The sequence below is a fragment of the Heliangelus exortis genome, chromosome 12, assembly GCF_036169615.1.
Source record: "Heliangelus exortis chromosome 12, bHelExo1.hap1, whole genome shotgun sequence".
Taxonomy (NCBI): Eukaryota; Metazoa; Chordata; class Aves; order Apodiformes; family Trochilidae; genus Heliangelus; species Heliangelus exortis.
In genome coordinates, this window is record NC_092433.1 from 784,557 (window position 1) to 797,617 (window position 13,061).

Genomic DNA, 13,061 nt, shown 5'->3' on the forward strand with positions numbered 1-13,061 from the left:
AAAGAAAAGATGGTTGAGAAAAGGGGCATCCTGCCAAACATATTAATAGATATAAAACATGGAATTGGAAAAAAGGGGGTAAAAGAAAGATGGACTGTGATAAAATACAAAAGAACAAATACAAACAGATGGACAAAGACACAGGTCCACTGAGGAATCTGGTACGAGGTTTGCTACTAGATTTATAGGTCACTCTCTCAGACGTTTGGTGGAAAACCGTCCAGCCTGCAAATGAATATAAAGGGAAGAAAACAAAGACACTTATAAAGTACAAGTAGCTGTGATCAGATGTCCTATACCATCAGTCAAATCAGCTTTGTTAGTTAAACATCCACATCTCCATTTTAACTTTGCCAAAGAGGAGTAAGTTCATTGACCATACACAAAGGATGCAATAACGGCAGAAGAGAACAGATACTTTGTAGATTAGTTTGGCAGGATGTGCAATGGAAGGAAGGTATTTTAATCATCATTAGAACTTCCAATATGCATGGCAACAAGATCAGTCAAAGCCTACGGAGGTGTGCAGTACACAGAGTTATCAGAGGTTGGGACTGGGGAACACAGCCAATCTATAGGCATTTAGCTGGGATTCCAAAATCATGTACAAAGTTTACTCCTTGGGTAAAGGAAACACAACTTGGGTCTCTGGTTTGGGGTTTTTTTGCCTTTTGTTTTCCTCACACCCAAGATGGTTTGGTAATCTTTAAAGAGGAACTCTGGGTCTACCGGTATCAAGGGGCTAAAAAAGAGCCCAACGTGAACCAAAGGAAACAATCTCCAAGACTTCTATAAAATTTGTTTTCCTTTTTTTATTTTTATTTTTTTTCCCTTATGAATTTGTAAGGCAGACTCCAGAAAAGGTATTTCCTTCCTAAAAATCAGCACTCCTTCTTGAATGTTGACGCTTAACACTTGGTAAGGCACTTTACTTTTGTACTTCTGACAACAAAATGATCTTTTTAAAGATAAGCCAGTATTTTGTACTGTTTATGTTCCTAAATCCCTAGAAGTGAAATCCACTCCTAAAAAGTTCAAGCATAAGGGAAGCAAACTAATTTTAGCATGTGCTGGAAGACATGCCAAACAGCTGGTAGGAAAAAAATCACCTTGGCTAGAGCTTGCGTTGGCGTCACCTCCTTCAGGGCCTAAGCCAGAGCAGATGTCAGAAGACAAAGAGGCTTTGACAGAGCAGGGCTGCTGTGTCTGAACTGCTTTCCCAAAGGTGGCTGGTGCAGGGGCAGTGACTGCTGCTGCTTCAGGAGAGCCAGGCTGAGCTTTAGCTGTTTCTTTGTGGGGTGAATCTTTAGAGTCTGAAAGATTACCTGGAAGAGCAAACAAACAAACAAAATAAATGCACGGGCAAACGAGAGGAAACCACTGAATAAAAATCTGTGTCTAAAAATAATCAGTACTCTGCCACTGCGAGGAACACTGGTTTGCAATCCTCAAGGACAGACTTCACCCAGAGCCTGAACCAGAAAACAATCTACACCTACAGTGGCTGACCCAGTTTGTCCAAGAAGCTTAGGGAGCAGGTGCAATTTTTACAGGTACTTTTCTGCATATTCCAGAGAGTGGGAGTCAGAACCACACAAGGAGCATTGCTGAAATACAGTGAGAGCTGCAAAGGAGCCAGAAGAGAATGATGAACACACAGAACACCTGAGGAGAACATGGAGGCTTGCACTCAAACATGAAAGGTGAAAGCAAGCAAATGGAGAGAAATAAGTTGCTGCAAAGACATGAGAGACTTCTTATTGTTATGTATATAGACAGATACATTTCTAGATATTTTTATCTGTAAATATATCTCTGTCTACATGGGTGGCTCAGGTAAAAAGGCTGTACGACCAGAATACCTTTGTAACCATTTGTTACATGGATTTAACAGCAAAATCATCAAACAGTGGAAATGACAATTACAACATCAGTAACTGTTAGAAACTGCTTGCCCTTAATCCCCGAGAAAGGGCCTGGGAAGCCCCCAAAAAATAGGAATCTACACAGTCAAGGATGAGAAGACTCAGGCATGAAGCACACTCTCAAAGGTAACATGAACTTCAAGCAGTGCCTCAAAAACTGGACAACAACACAGAAGTATTTGGATATTTTATGTAGAAATATGCTTAAATTATTTGGACTGGGGTCGCATACCCAAGATCCACGAGTGGAGACAGATGTGGGGTTCATGAACAGACAAGAGGGAAAAATGGCTAGAAAGAATTGAAGAGCAAACTGGAAAATGAATGCACCACAGAAAACAGAGAATCAGAGGATCTCATCACCTGGAAAGGAAGTTAAACCACACACACCAGCCAAGCAGCTCATTAGGAGTTATAAAGCACTGAAGATTGCTTTGGCTCCTGTTGGCAAGAATACTCAGATTCAAGGTGAGTCACAGACCATCTTGCCTCTGAATATCTCTGCTTTCCCTGTCTCAGCTGAAATTCTCAATGAAAAGCAAAAAAGTCCAAAATAATGTTTATAATTAAAACTGATGCAATGAAATCTGGAGTGGACCTATGACTTTGAAAACAAGAGCGACCAGGTGTGAAATACAGGATTAATGCTGGAAGTGCTGATGCTCCTCTTGACAGCAGCATGAGCTATGTTGGAGAAAAATTATTCATATTGTATTCTACATTTTGCTGAAAAAATGGGTACTGGGGTGTGTCAACATTCCCCAGTTGAATTTTATCTTTATACTTTACAAAGAGATAATGACTCATTTGAAGTAAACACTACTGTTTGAAAAACAACAAATTATGCAGATAGTAATAGTATCTATCACAGTTTTATATTTTTTTTCCTCCTATCCTTCGTGGGAGCAATTACAATCCAACCTTATTTGTACATCATCATCTAGGAAGACAAACAACAAGAAACAGCTCATAATCAGGAGAGGATAACAGCACCTCAGAAGTAAATAAAAACATCAATAAATTGCATTTGGAGAAAGGATGAGAAAATGTAAGCAGGCCATGTTCCAAACTGGAGTGGAATATTGTTTCTATGCCAAGCACTGTAAGCAAGGCAGAGAAGACATGCATGGGTCAGCACTGGGCAGCTGTAACAAGCCTGGCCTGAAGGGAGCCCAGTTCAAAACCAGTTTGCAGGATGCCAGTTGGAGTCAGAGCATTGCAAACAATAAAAATCCAGTGCCTTTCCTACATTCCATGCAAGCACACAGCAATCCCCAGCTGACATGTGTACAAAGAGACCCAGTGTACCTACTTGTGCTTGATGTTCTGCTCCTGAGCTGCTGGACCAGAGGGTTTAACAGTTTTCCACCTTTTAATTTATTTTTGCTGGTTCTTCGGCGTCGGCCGCTGGGTGGGGCTGAGTGGAGGAAGCCCAGGTTGGGAGGAAGGGGTTTCCCTAACCGAATATACAGAGCTTCTATCTCATTCTTCTGCTGAGTCTGAAGTTCAGCAATCTCTTTCATATGCCTAAATATGAAAAAATAAAGAACTCAGGTAGAGATGTGCTTGATAAAGCACCCTGTCTCGACAGCGTGATTAGTTATTAAAAAAAGAAGAAAAACAGCCTTTGGTTATAAAACGATCAACTGCTCATCCAAAGGTATGTGAAGCTGTAACAATCTACCTGGCAGATGTGGTGACTGACTTCTCAAATATTAATTTTTAAGACAGAAACCTTGACAAGTAAAAAAAAATTCAACATCCACAGTAAAAACAACTGATTTTGACACGACATCTGTCAGGAACTTTAAGCTATTCCAGAATTTCTCTTTTCAAATGGGTGGCTTCAAAAAAGTTAACTCCTAAGGCACGCACATCAGCTTGAAGGAGTTCAGCATGAGGAAAACCAAAAGTGCTTCCCAGTAAAATGGTGTTAGCACATGAATCACTTTCTTACTTACAATACTAATTTCATGATGCCATAAAGTCAGTTTAAAAGTTTCATATGACTGCAGTTCTGTTTTTTAAAAGATGCATCATCCAGATTCAGTAAAACAATTATTCCTTAAGGTAAAGTTAAACATTTTAGTTTAAGTAGCATCTAATGCCAGTTTCTACTCATCACCTGCTAGGAAAGACAGAAAATGTTCACATTTAAAGCAGCCAGTTGTCAGGCCTGGCAGATAACAGATACCAGGCTGCCTAGGTTAGGTACTGTAAAACTGAGCCTGGGAACAGTGATGGGTATGCAGACCTGATAGTCTGCATCACCCTGGCAGAGAAGGGCATGAAGAGAATGCTATGGCAGCCACCAAGGTAGGCACTCAGACTATTTTTGTGCTGCCCTAAATAGTGTCCTCACAGGAACCTGCTGTCACACACACTACAAGTGCTGTTATTTGCTCCGCTACCAACACAGCTTTGCAGCAAGGAAACTGGGCATTACAGCAGAATTGGTTTGGGGTATAAAAAAGTTATCACAAAACTACTCTCCTAAATGGAATTGACAAATAAAGTGATGCAAAAAAGGATGCATCTGGGGGAAGGTCTTAGTGATACCTTATTTGCCCAGAACCAGTTTAGTCTTTACAGCTATATAGAAACCACATATTTGCTCATCAAATGCAGACATGCTGCCTGAGCATCTCAACAGAAGCTTCCCCAGCAGTGTTTGCACACTTGACATACTTTTCTCTGAGGTTCTGCAATTCCTTCCTCATATCTGCATCTTCAAATTCCGAGTCGTTGTCACTGCTCATGTATGATGACTGGGAGTGGAAAGATGTGATGTTGATGGTAGGAATTTTTGCTCCCTGGCCATTAGGTGACTCGAGACCCGGGGAGCCAGCCTTGCTGGACCTCTGCAGGAAAGCGGCTGCTTTTTTAATTAAGTCAGTGGCTGCACTGCTGCTGGGGGGGGACAGTTGGGCAGCAGCAGCTGGCTGACGCTGGAAAGGCTCCTCAGCAGAGTCACTGGAAGCCTGGTCACAGAGGATGTCAACAGAAGAGGCTGTCTGCACCCTCCGGACAGCTGTCTGCAGGTCAGGGCTGGAAGGCAGCGCGTCCAAGTAGACGTCCGGGGGTGCCGAGAACCTCAAGCAGTGCGGCGCTGTCAAAGTTAATTCATCTTGGGTGCTGATTACTGAAAACCTGCCAATAGTTTTGGCTGGTGTACTGCTATCGTGAGTTTCAGCCTGTTTTCCACAGGAACCAGAGTCCAGAGAGTCATCCCTTTGAAGGTTATTTATCACCCCATCTGCTGTAGATGTATGTGTTACATTATCCTGTGCAGACGAAGCCTTTGCCTTCTCGCTCCTTTTAGAAACTTCCATCTGTTGAGTTAGGCTTGATGATGTAGGTGCAACCTGGAGAAAATAATGGTGATTTATTTTGGAAGTAACTGTGACAATCAAGCATAAAACTGCTCCCAGCTTCTGTTTACCTGAAGGAGGCCTTTTGTTGAAGCAGCAGGAGTTGAAGTGACACTTGCAGTTGACCCTGTTTCACAAATCAAAAAAGAAAACATACTCATATCTGGAATGCTTCAGTATAATCATGAGCCAACCTGCTTATTTTGACAAACCCAAGTGTGATAAAGTGTAGCACTGAAAAGTAATTAAAATATCTAGTCTTTGTAAAATTTGATCTACAATGCAGGAGGAGGTATCGGTGGCAAGATAAAATATGTTGATGCAGGGGATACAAATAATAATAGGAGCATGGAATTTCATTAGTCAGTTGAAAACTTAAGTAGAAAACCAGCAGAAGAATAAAATCTGCATGGTATGTTGGGCCTGCATGACTAAGGTGTCCTTGATGTCTCAGAACAGTAATTGCACTCAGCTGTTCATGCACACAAAGTGCTACAGCTGAGCACAAATGGACCAGTACACACATTTCATTGGACAGATACCAACACCAACACTTAAAAGTGCCTGAAATGAAGTTCAGCAGACATTGCTGAAAGTGGGATTTACAAGCTCAAGAGATGCCCTTTCAGGCCACAGAGGCATACAAGGAGCAAAATATCAGTGGCATTACTTAAGACGTGATTATTTCACCACCTGGACCCTGGTTTTGAAGCAAACCAATAAATGCCAGCTTTTTGGAAAGCTACTTTCTTATGGCACATTGCACAGAGCCAACACAAGGTAGAAATCCAGCACTTCCTAGTTCTGAAATGCTGAAACACATCTCTCTAAGATCTTAATTTTACCAGACAGTGCTACACACCAGCTGCATGCTCTCTTCATTGTCTGTAGTTAGACAGATGAACGTAGGCTGCCCAAAGCTTCCCCCTCTGACACCCATCTAAAAAGCAGATTGCCCACCAGGACAAGAATGATCTCTGCTGTCACACAAACCCGTCAGCCAGCTTTGCCACAATAATCTCAAAAAAATATTCATTCTAAGTCTCCAACCCCACCCATGACAGTAAGGAGCAGCTTTGGGTTCTCCTCAGCCCTTAAAATCTTCCATGATTTGCAAGACAGGTAAATAGAGTGTGATAAATATGCAGGTTCTTACTATGGCTCCTACGATGTTATTATATAAAGTGCTGGTTTATCTACAGCTACCTAAAGAAAAGCACTCTTTATCAGCTCTCCACAGGACTTCCTTGACAAAATCTTACAGGCTTCCCCCCAGAGAGGCTGCCCTCAATCACAGCATTTTTGTCACCAGGTTTTTGAAACCCAGGAAATGAGGGACTCTGGTGGTTTTAAGGGCACTGTAGGGTTATTATTGGAAACAAAGCCTTCCATGGGAATGCCCTATGCCTACGAGACAGTCAGAACAGTGTATGGTTTCAAATAAACCTGCAGGTGAGGCAGTGTCTTTCTAGGAAGCTGGGCAGAACTGAGATATGTAGTGGTAGTTATTGTACAACTGGGACCACGAGAGGCTTGTGCTGGGAAGCACTGGTACAGAAGCACTACTGCCCTTCATCACCAAAAGGAGCATTACCTTTTCTGCTTGCTGACCCACCTCTTGCTTCTGAGGACTGAGTGACCTCCGACTGTTCAAATGTTCAATAAAAAACAAAAAGAAAAATAATTTCAGTCACACACACAAAGTAGACAGGCAATGCATTCTCCTTCTCTCTCTCTCTCTCTGTCTTTTCCCTCACATTTCTGTGGAATATTAAACTACCTTATAGCACCTGGGGAGGTGACCTTCTACTTTTTCCTTCAACTCCACCATTTTTTTGCCCCTCCCTTGGACGAAGAAAACAATGGCAGTGACACAGAGGGAATAGCAACCTAAGCTGCTAAAACAAGCACTGAATTATACATATCAGTCTGGGGTTTTGTTCTGGTTTGCTTTTCCAGCCAGACTGTGTGTTTTTCATCTGCATGTCTCTCTTCAGAAATTCCCCATCTCTCTTTTTCTATTGGCACAGATTTTAATAGAACAAATTGAAATTACCAGAGAGACGTAACACCTTCCATGAGGGAGAATTTTCTCTGCTGTAGTAAGTAATTTATCATTATAAGCAGTATGCTCTAGAGAGTACTCAAGTGCAGCCACCTTTTCCTGTAACATACAGCATCTTTCAAGCAGCTGACACTACACAGAACAGCCTCATCTTTGCTAGTGGTGATGTCATTATCTCCAGAAATGCTACTTTTCAAGTAAGACATACACTGATCTTCCAGCAGAAAGTGCTGCAGATCTGTTGAATCTCAGAAACTCAGAATTTTATCTGAAAGAACACAACACAGGGTGCACGATCGAGACATGGAGTAAATAATGACCCAGACCACCTGCTCCAGCTTTCCTCAGCTGCTTCCCAAGTGATGTCTTGCCCTGCCAAGTCCAGGGGAAGACAAAAGAAATAATGACTGGCAGCAGAGCAAGGTTCTGCCTATGGAGTGTCTTCCTGTAGCTGCAGCACTTGAACAAACCTATGCCTGCTGATGCATTGACTTCATTCAGACTGCCTTGGAAGGCAGGCATTATAATCACTGCCATTAATTTATATTAAAAAAATTCCTATTGAGGCATCATTGTCCTTATCAGAACTTGGATAACCATAACCCTCATGTGTTTTACATTTTTAAGCTAAAAAAAAAAAAGGACAAAAAAAAAAAATCACATTTCTGCCTGATTTAGAAAGAAACAGGACACTGCTGTCTTGGGGGAATTGGGATACATACCACTTTAAAAAGCAGTGGAAAAGTTTGGCTTTCACTTACAAGTGTTCTTGTAAAATGAGTCAGAATGCATTTGACAGTGAGAATTTAAGAGAGCTTTCACACTGGAAGGCAGTCAACAGACCAAAGGTAACACAGCCAGCAGCAGAGACATAAAATGTTTAGAGAAGCAAGAAAATCATACGTGTCCTACAACAGGCTCGCTGTTTCTGAGCTCTGCTCTGGTGCCATCCCTAGCACTGGATCTGGGGGTTTAATGGGCAGAGCCATGGCCAGACTAACCAGGACTGGGTAGGGTGAGGTCATGGATGGCAGGAGTGGCACCGACGGGGCCTCAGCAGCAGCTTTGGTCTCCTGGCCAGTATCAGCGACGCTGTGGCCAGGTTCCCTCACCTCCAACGTGGAAACGCCATCTTCGGGGAAAGGCGGCAAGTTAAACTCACTGTCACCCTGCTCTGAAGGGACTGGGGCTTCGGGGGTCCCGGCCGACGCCGAAGAAGTAGGAACGTATTCCTGGTAAAGCAAATTGCGCAGCTTCTCATCCAGGCTTTTGATGGTGTTGTCAACGAAATCCACCCTGGGCGGACCCTCCCCGTCGGACTCGGCGGTGCTGGGCTGCAGCAGGCCGACCCCCACGCTGGGGCAGGGGCCTGGCTGGGCCTGTGGCAGCATGGCGTGCTGCTGGGACGCGACCACCGGCATCTGAGTGGGGCTCTGCAGCTGGGACCCTGCCAGGCCCAGGGGGTCGGCGGGGGGGAAGGTCTGGCTGAGGAAGGGGTGCTGCTGCAGCAGCCCGGGCTGGGCGGCCTCCGGCAGCTGTGGGGCCTGTGCCGCCGGCTGCCGCTCCAGGACGACCGTGTCGGGGAGCACGGGCAGCGGGCAGGGCTCGGGTGCCGCCGTGGGAGCTGCCGGCACTGCCACGTGCGGCCCCACGCTGCAACACGCGAGCTCCACGTCGGGGACACAGGTGCCCTCGTCGGCCTGAGGCTGCCGGGGCGGTGGGGCGGGGGCAGCCTCAGAAGGCTCCTCCAGCGTGGCAGAGTGGGTGACAGGCACACCCGGCGGCTGGGCCACCATCCCGGGCGGCTGGGCCACTATCCCCGGTGGCAGCAGAGGACACTCCGGCTGGGCACCATTAGCAGCCGTCTGCTCTGGGGGGTTTGGAGCAGATCCCTGTGGTGCCGGAGCTGGGAAGTCCACCTGGCTTGGCAATCCGGTGGAAGATGCTGCAGCAGGAACTTGTGCCGGAGCTGGGGAGACCCCGAGGGGGCTGTCACTGATGCCCGCTTGCAGGGGAAGCTGCTGAGCAGCTGAGCCCCCGGGTGGATCCATGATGGCAGAGCTGGCCTGCTGGTCATCCGACTGCTCTGGGTCTAGAAAGAACATCAACATCAGGTCAGCTCCTTGATGAGCTGGATGGAATGAAAGGAAGTCCCTGCAAAGCCTCCTGGCTAGCTCCAGTGATAACCATATCTAGCTGAAACCCATTCATTAGCACTTCCCACCAGAAACTGTTACACAAGTCAAATTAGAACCTGAACTGCAGATTGTGCAAAAGCATTTGGCTGAAAAGACACTGCTTATTAAAACAGCAGTGACTGCAACTTCAGCTACAGTACAGGGTAAGGCAGAGACAAAATACTGAGACTTTCCTGGAACTCAAGTAAACATTCCTGATTTGGTTCAATACCAGGAACACTCTTAAAACACACAACTTAAAAAAATTCATAATTTTCTTCTCCCAACTAAATTAAATGAAAAAAACCACAACTAAGTCAGGCTGAGAACAGAAGAGAAATGACACAGCTGCTCTAGAGAACATGCTTTCCATACAGTTTGTACATACCTGGCCCTTCCAACTGCTGTGCACTCTGAGGTACCGGGGGAGAGAATTCTGGTGCATCAGTAGTAGGGTTTTCCACGACAGGACATATGATAAACCACCTTTTTCCTGTATGCAAAACTAGAGAGGAAAAGAAAATAAAAGGTAAGCACTTTTTTTCCTGCTTAACTTCCATGTTGGAAGTTTTCTAGCTAGTCTTACCTTCCACATCTTACCTAATAGCCTACCATATGTAAATGGCAAACCAGAACTAACAAACTGTGTAACTTTCATCAGCAGAAATCTAAGTGTTATATTAAAAAACAGGTGTACTGAGAAAATTGTATGACATTACAGTCAAAAAAATGAACCAAATCTTTTGATCAGAACATCTAGTTTGGAGGGTCCCCAGTTTCTGCACTTGTCAAAGAAGTTTTAAATTATCCTTCTTCCCCCAGCCACCACGGAGCAAATAAAGAGTGCCACAAGCAGTAAAGAGGGATTTTGGAAATGATGCTCCCTTTACAGAGGTTTCTTTTTTCCTGCCACCATGCACTTAGGGGGAATCATGGGTCAATGTCCTTCTGTTTTTGTGTAAAACCCATGCGATCCAATTGTGTTCAGAAGGCTGAGATCCCTCCCATAAAAACAGCTGAAAACTTCTGGGTTAAAAGTTTCAATGGAATTACCAACACAAACAAAATCTTTCAGCTTTCCCTTGCGAACAGTCATTGATGTAAATAGAGTACATTTTCCTGTACCATCTAAACTTTTCCACTGCTGTTTATCAGCTTGTGTAATTCCGGGCTTCCCTAAACATCTCCAGATGTTGGATTCATCCAGGTTACCCTGCAGTCTCCCAAGCTGTTAACAGCAGGACCACTGTCATACCTGTATTTCTAGATGCATTTCCAGGCACCAGTAACTGGTGGTTTTTTTCCTGAATCTAGCAAACTTCTGCATAAACTAGTGACTGCCTTAAAGCTTGAGATTAAGTTTGTATTCAGAGGCACATTTACCATTTTGCTGATAGACAGGTGCCTTCATTTGAGACTGACGCTTCTCCTGTTAAAAAAACAAAAACAGAACAACAGAAGAAATAGTAATTTCACATCAGTGCCAGGGGAGCATCATACCACACACACTGTAAGACCTAATGGAGCAAAATCTAAGAAACAATTTTTTAAAACACAGAATGTAAAACTAATTTATGGTAACTAGCCATTAAAAAAATCAAAGGAATGAAACTATAAATCTTTATTTAACATTTCTTACCTCACTCACTTCCAGTCTATCAGCATCTTGCTGGGGACTCGTTCCCTGATCAGAACTTCGTTCTCCTTCAGTATCTTCACTGAGCATATCTTCTGCTTTATCAATAATGTCTTTCATTTGTTCAATAAATGTCTCTTTTTCACTGGGCAATATGAATTCATTCTCCACCTACAAGGCCACACCAAAATAGCAAGGAAAACAGTAATGTCAATGCTCTGTTCTGTAGCTCTCAGAAAGCTGTGGTCAGTCAGCAAGCACACGTGAGAGCAGTTTGGTTCAAAGAGGAGACTGCAGGTAGCTGCTCCCCAAGTCTTACCATGTAAGTAGCAATTTCCTCTGGTGCATCACCATCCAAATCGAACTTAAAAGTCACCATTTTGTGATTGTGTGTCTCAAGCTGGCACTCCACCATCTTATCCCCTGTGTTACAAACCTGCAAGCAAAAAATAACAGCAGTTATTTCTGGCAAAGATAAAAGAATCCTAAAGTTACCCTCCAAGAGGTTGTACTCACATTTAATATGGTCAGTTTGGGTCTGCTGGACTTTTCCTGGCGGGAACGAGTGCGTGTAGATTTCTTATGTTTTTTTGAAGACTTTCCTTCTTGTTTTCCACTTCCTATTGCTCCTTCAAAGCTGTCACTCATCTCTTTACCCGAGGTAACATCTTGACTCATATAGCTTTGTAAGAGAATGGAAGAAAAACCCCAATATAAAACTGCTGTCACACACAATGGAATAAGTCATAGGTAAAACACAACAACAGAGACTGCAAAACAAACAAAACAAAAAAACACACCTGCACTCTTTTGTGCCACAATGAGCCAGCTACAGAGAGATGCTCAGCAAGCAAAGGAAGTTACTCCACATGTACTCTGGCTACTACACCTACTGAAAAATGAGCTATTAACATTCTTGACAATACCCCTGGGAAAGTCTCATCACTCTTAATATATCCCTGCACCTCCCTAGTCCCTCCACTTGAGGCATCCTTACAGCTCCTCTCGGAGCTGCACAAGTTCCTCTTTCCCGAAGGTCCAACTTCTCAGCTCCTGGCTGGCTGCACTCCCAGCAGGTCTGAGCAGGGTTTGTCAGAGATAAAGAAGAGAGTAGGAGCATCCTGTGAGAGACTGCCTCTCCTCTCCCTGCACTTCTCAAGGATCAGAAAGGTCATATGCCACAATACCCTGGATGAACAGCTAGCAAAAGGCTATTATTTCAGCAGCCAAAACAGTAGCTGCTAACACCCTTATTGTAACGTGACATGTACAGAAAACATCAGTGTGCAAGTGGTTTGCAAGAAATTTTCAGAGGTTCATAAGAACTGTGTCAGGAAGGAACCTTGTAAGATCATCCGACCTGTTTATTGCCCCAAGGTATGATATCAGCTCTGGATAAACCAGAGGTCACCCGAGGTTTGTGATCTTACAAAACAACTGAGATCTCATAAACTTCCTGGACAATTTATTTCTGTGCTCATTTAGCCATACATTAAAAAGTCTAACCTTTTCTTAAATTTAAGGCTTTTACTTCTTGTTCTGCACTGGTTGCACAGAACAGCTTATTTCATATAATCACAGAATGGTTTTGTTTGGGCAGGAACACAGAGATCATCCAGTTCCAACCTCTCTTTGCTCCCTCATAACTCCCATGTCAGGAAGGTGAACCCAGTCTGCACGTGGGGCATACTCCCCACACCACCTCTTTACTGCAATTCCTGGCTGATTCACCTGCCATTACCCTCCCTTCTACAAAAGCACAACCCAGCTCCAGTGCTGAGGTCCCTGTGCACGCAGGAGAGAGGGATCTCCCTCTGCTTCAAGTCCAAGATCTCCCTGCTGCTGCAGTCACAGCTTTTCAAACAGTTCTGGAACAGGCAAATGAGA

At 44.0% G+C, this 13,061-nt stretch overlaps 1 protein-coding gene across 11 annotated transcripts in view; it reads right to left on the reverse strand.

Annotated features, from left to right (window-relative positions):
• WNK2 (WNK lysine deficient protein kinase 2) overlaps positions 1-13,061 on the reverse strand; it is a 117,126-nt gene that overhangs the window by 25,607 nt on the left and 78,458 nt on the right. For 7 of the 11 annotated variants that reach the window (XM_071755331.1, XM_071755332.1, XM_071755335.1 and 4 more), the window contains 12 exons: positions 11,691-11,856; positions 11,494-11,610; positions 11,178-11,345; positions 10,922-10,967; positions 9,927-10,043; positions 8,363-9,453; positions 6,891-6,942; positions 5,368-5,423; positions 4,614-5,290; positions 3,238-3,452; positions 1,110-1,325; positions 127-225 (listed from right to left, as the gene is read on the reverse strand). In XM_071755331.1, the coding sequence (XP_071611432.1) occupies positions 127-225; positions 1,110-1,325; positions 3,238-3,452; positions 4,614-5,290; positions 5,368-5,423; positions 6,891-6,942; positions 8,363-9,453; positions 9,927-10,043; positions 10,922-10,967; positions 11,178-11,345; positions 11,494-11,610; positions 11,691-11,856 (3,020 nt within the window). The remainder of the gene's footprint in view (positions 1-126; positions 226-1,109; positions 1,326-3,237; positions 3,453-4,613; positions 5,291-5,367; positions 5,424-6,890; positions 6,943-8,362; positions 9,454-9,926; positions 10,044-10,921; positions 10,968-11,177; positions 11,346-11,493; positions 11,611-11,690; positions 11,857-13,061) is intronic. The other 4 variants (XM_071755334.1, XM_071755329.1, XM_071755330.1 and 1 more) reach the window with 2 other exon arrangements.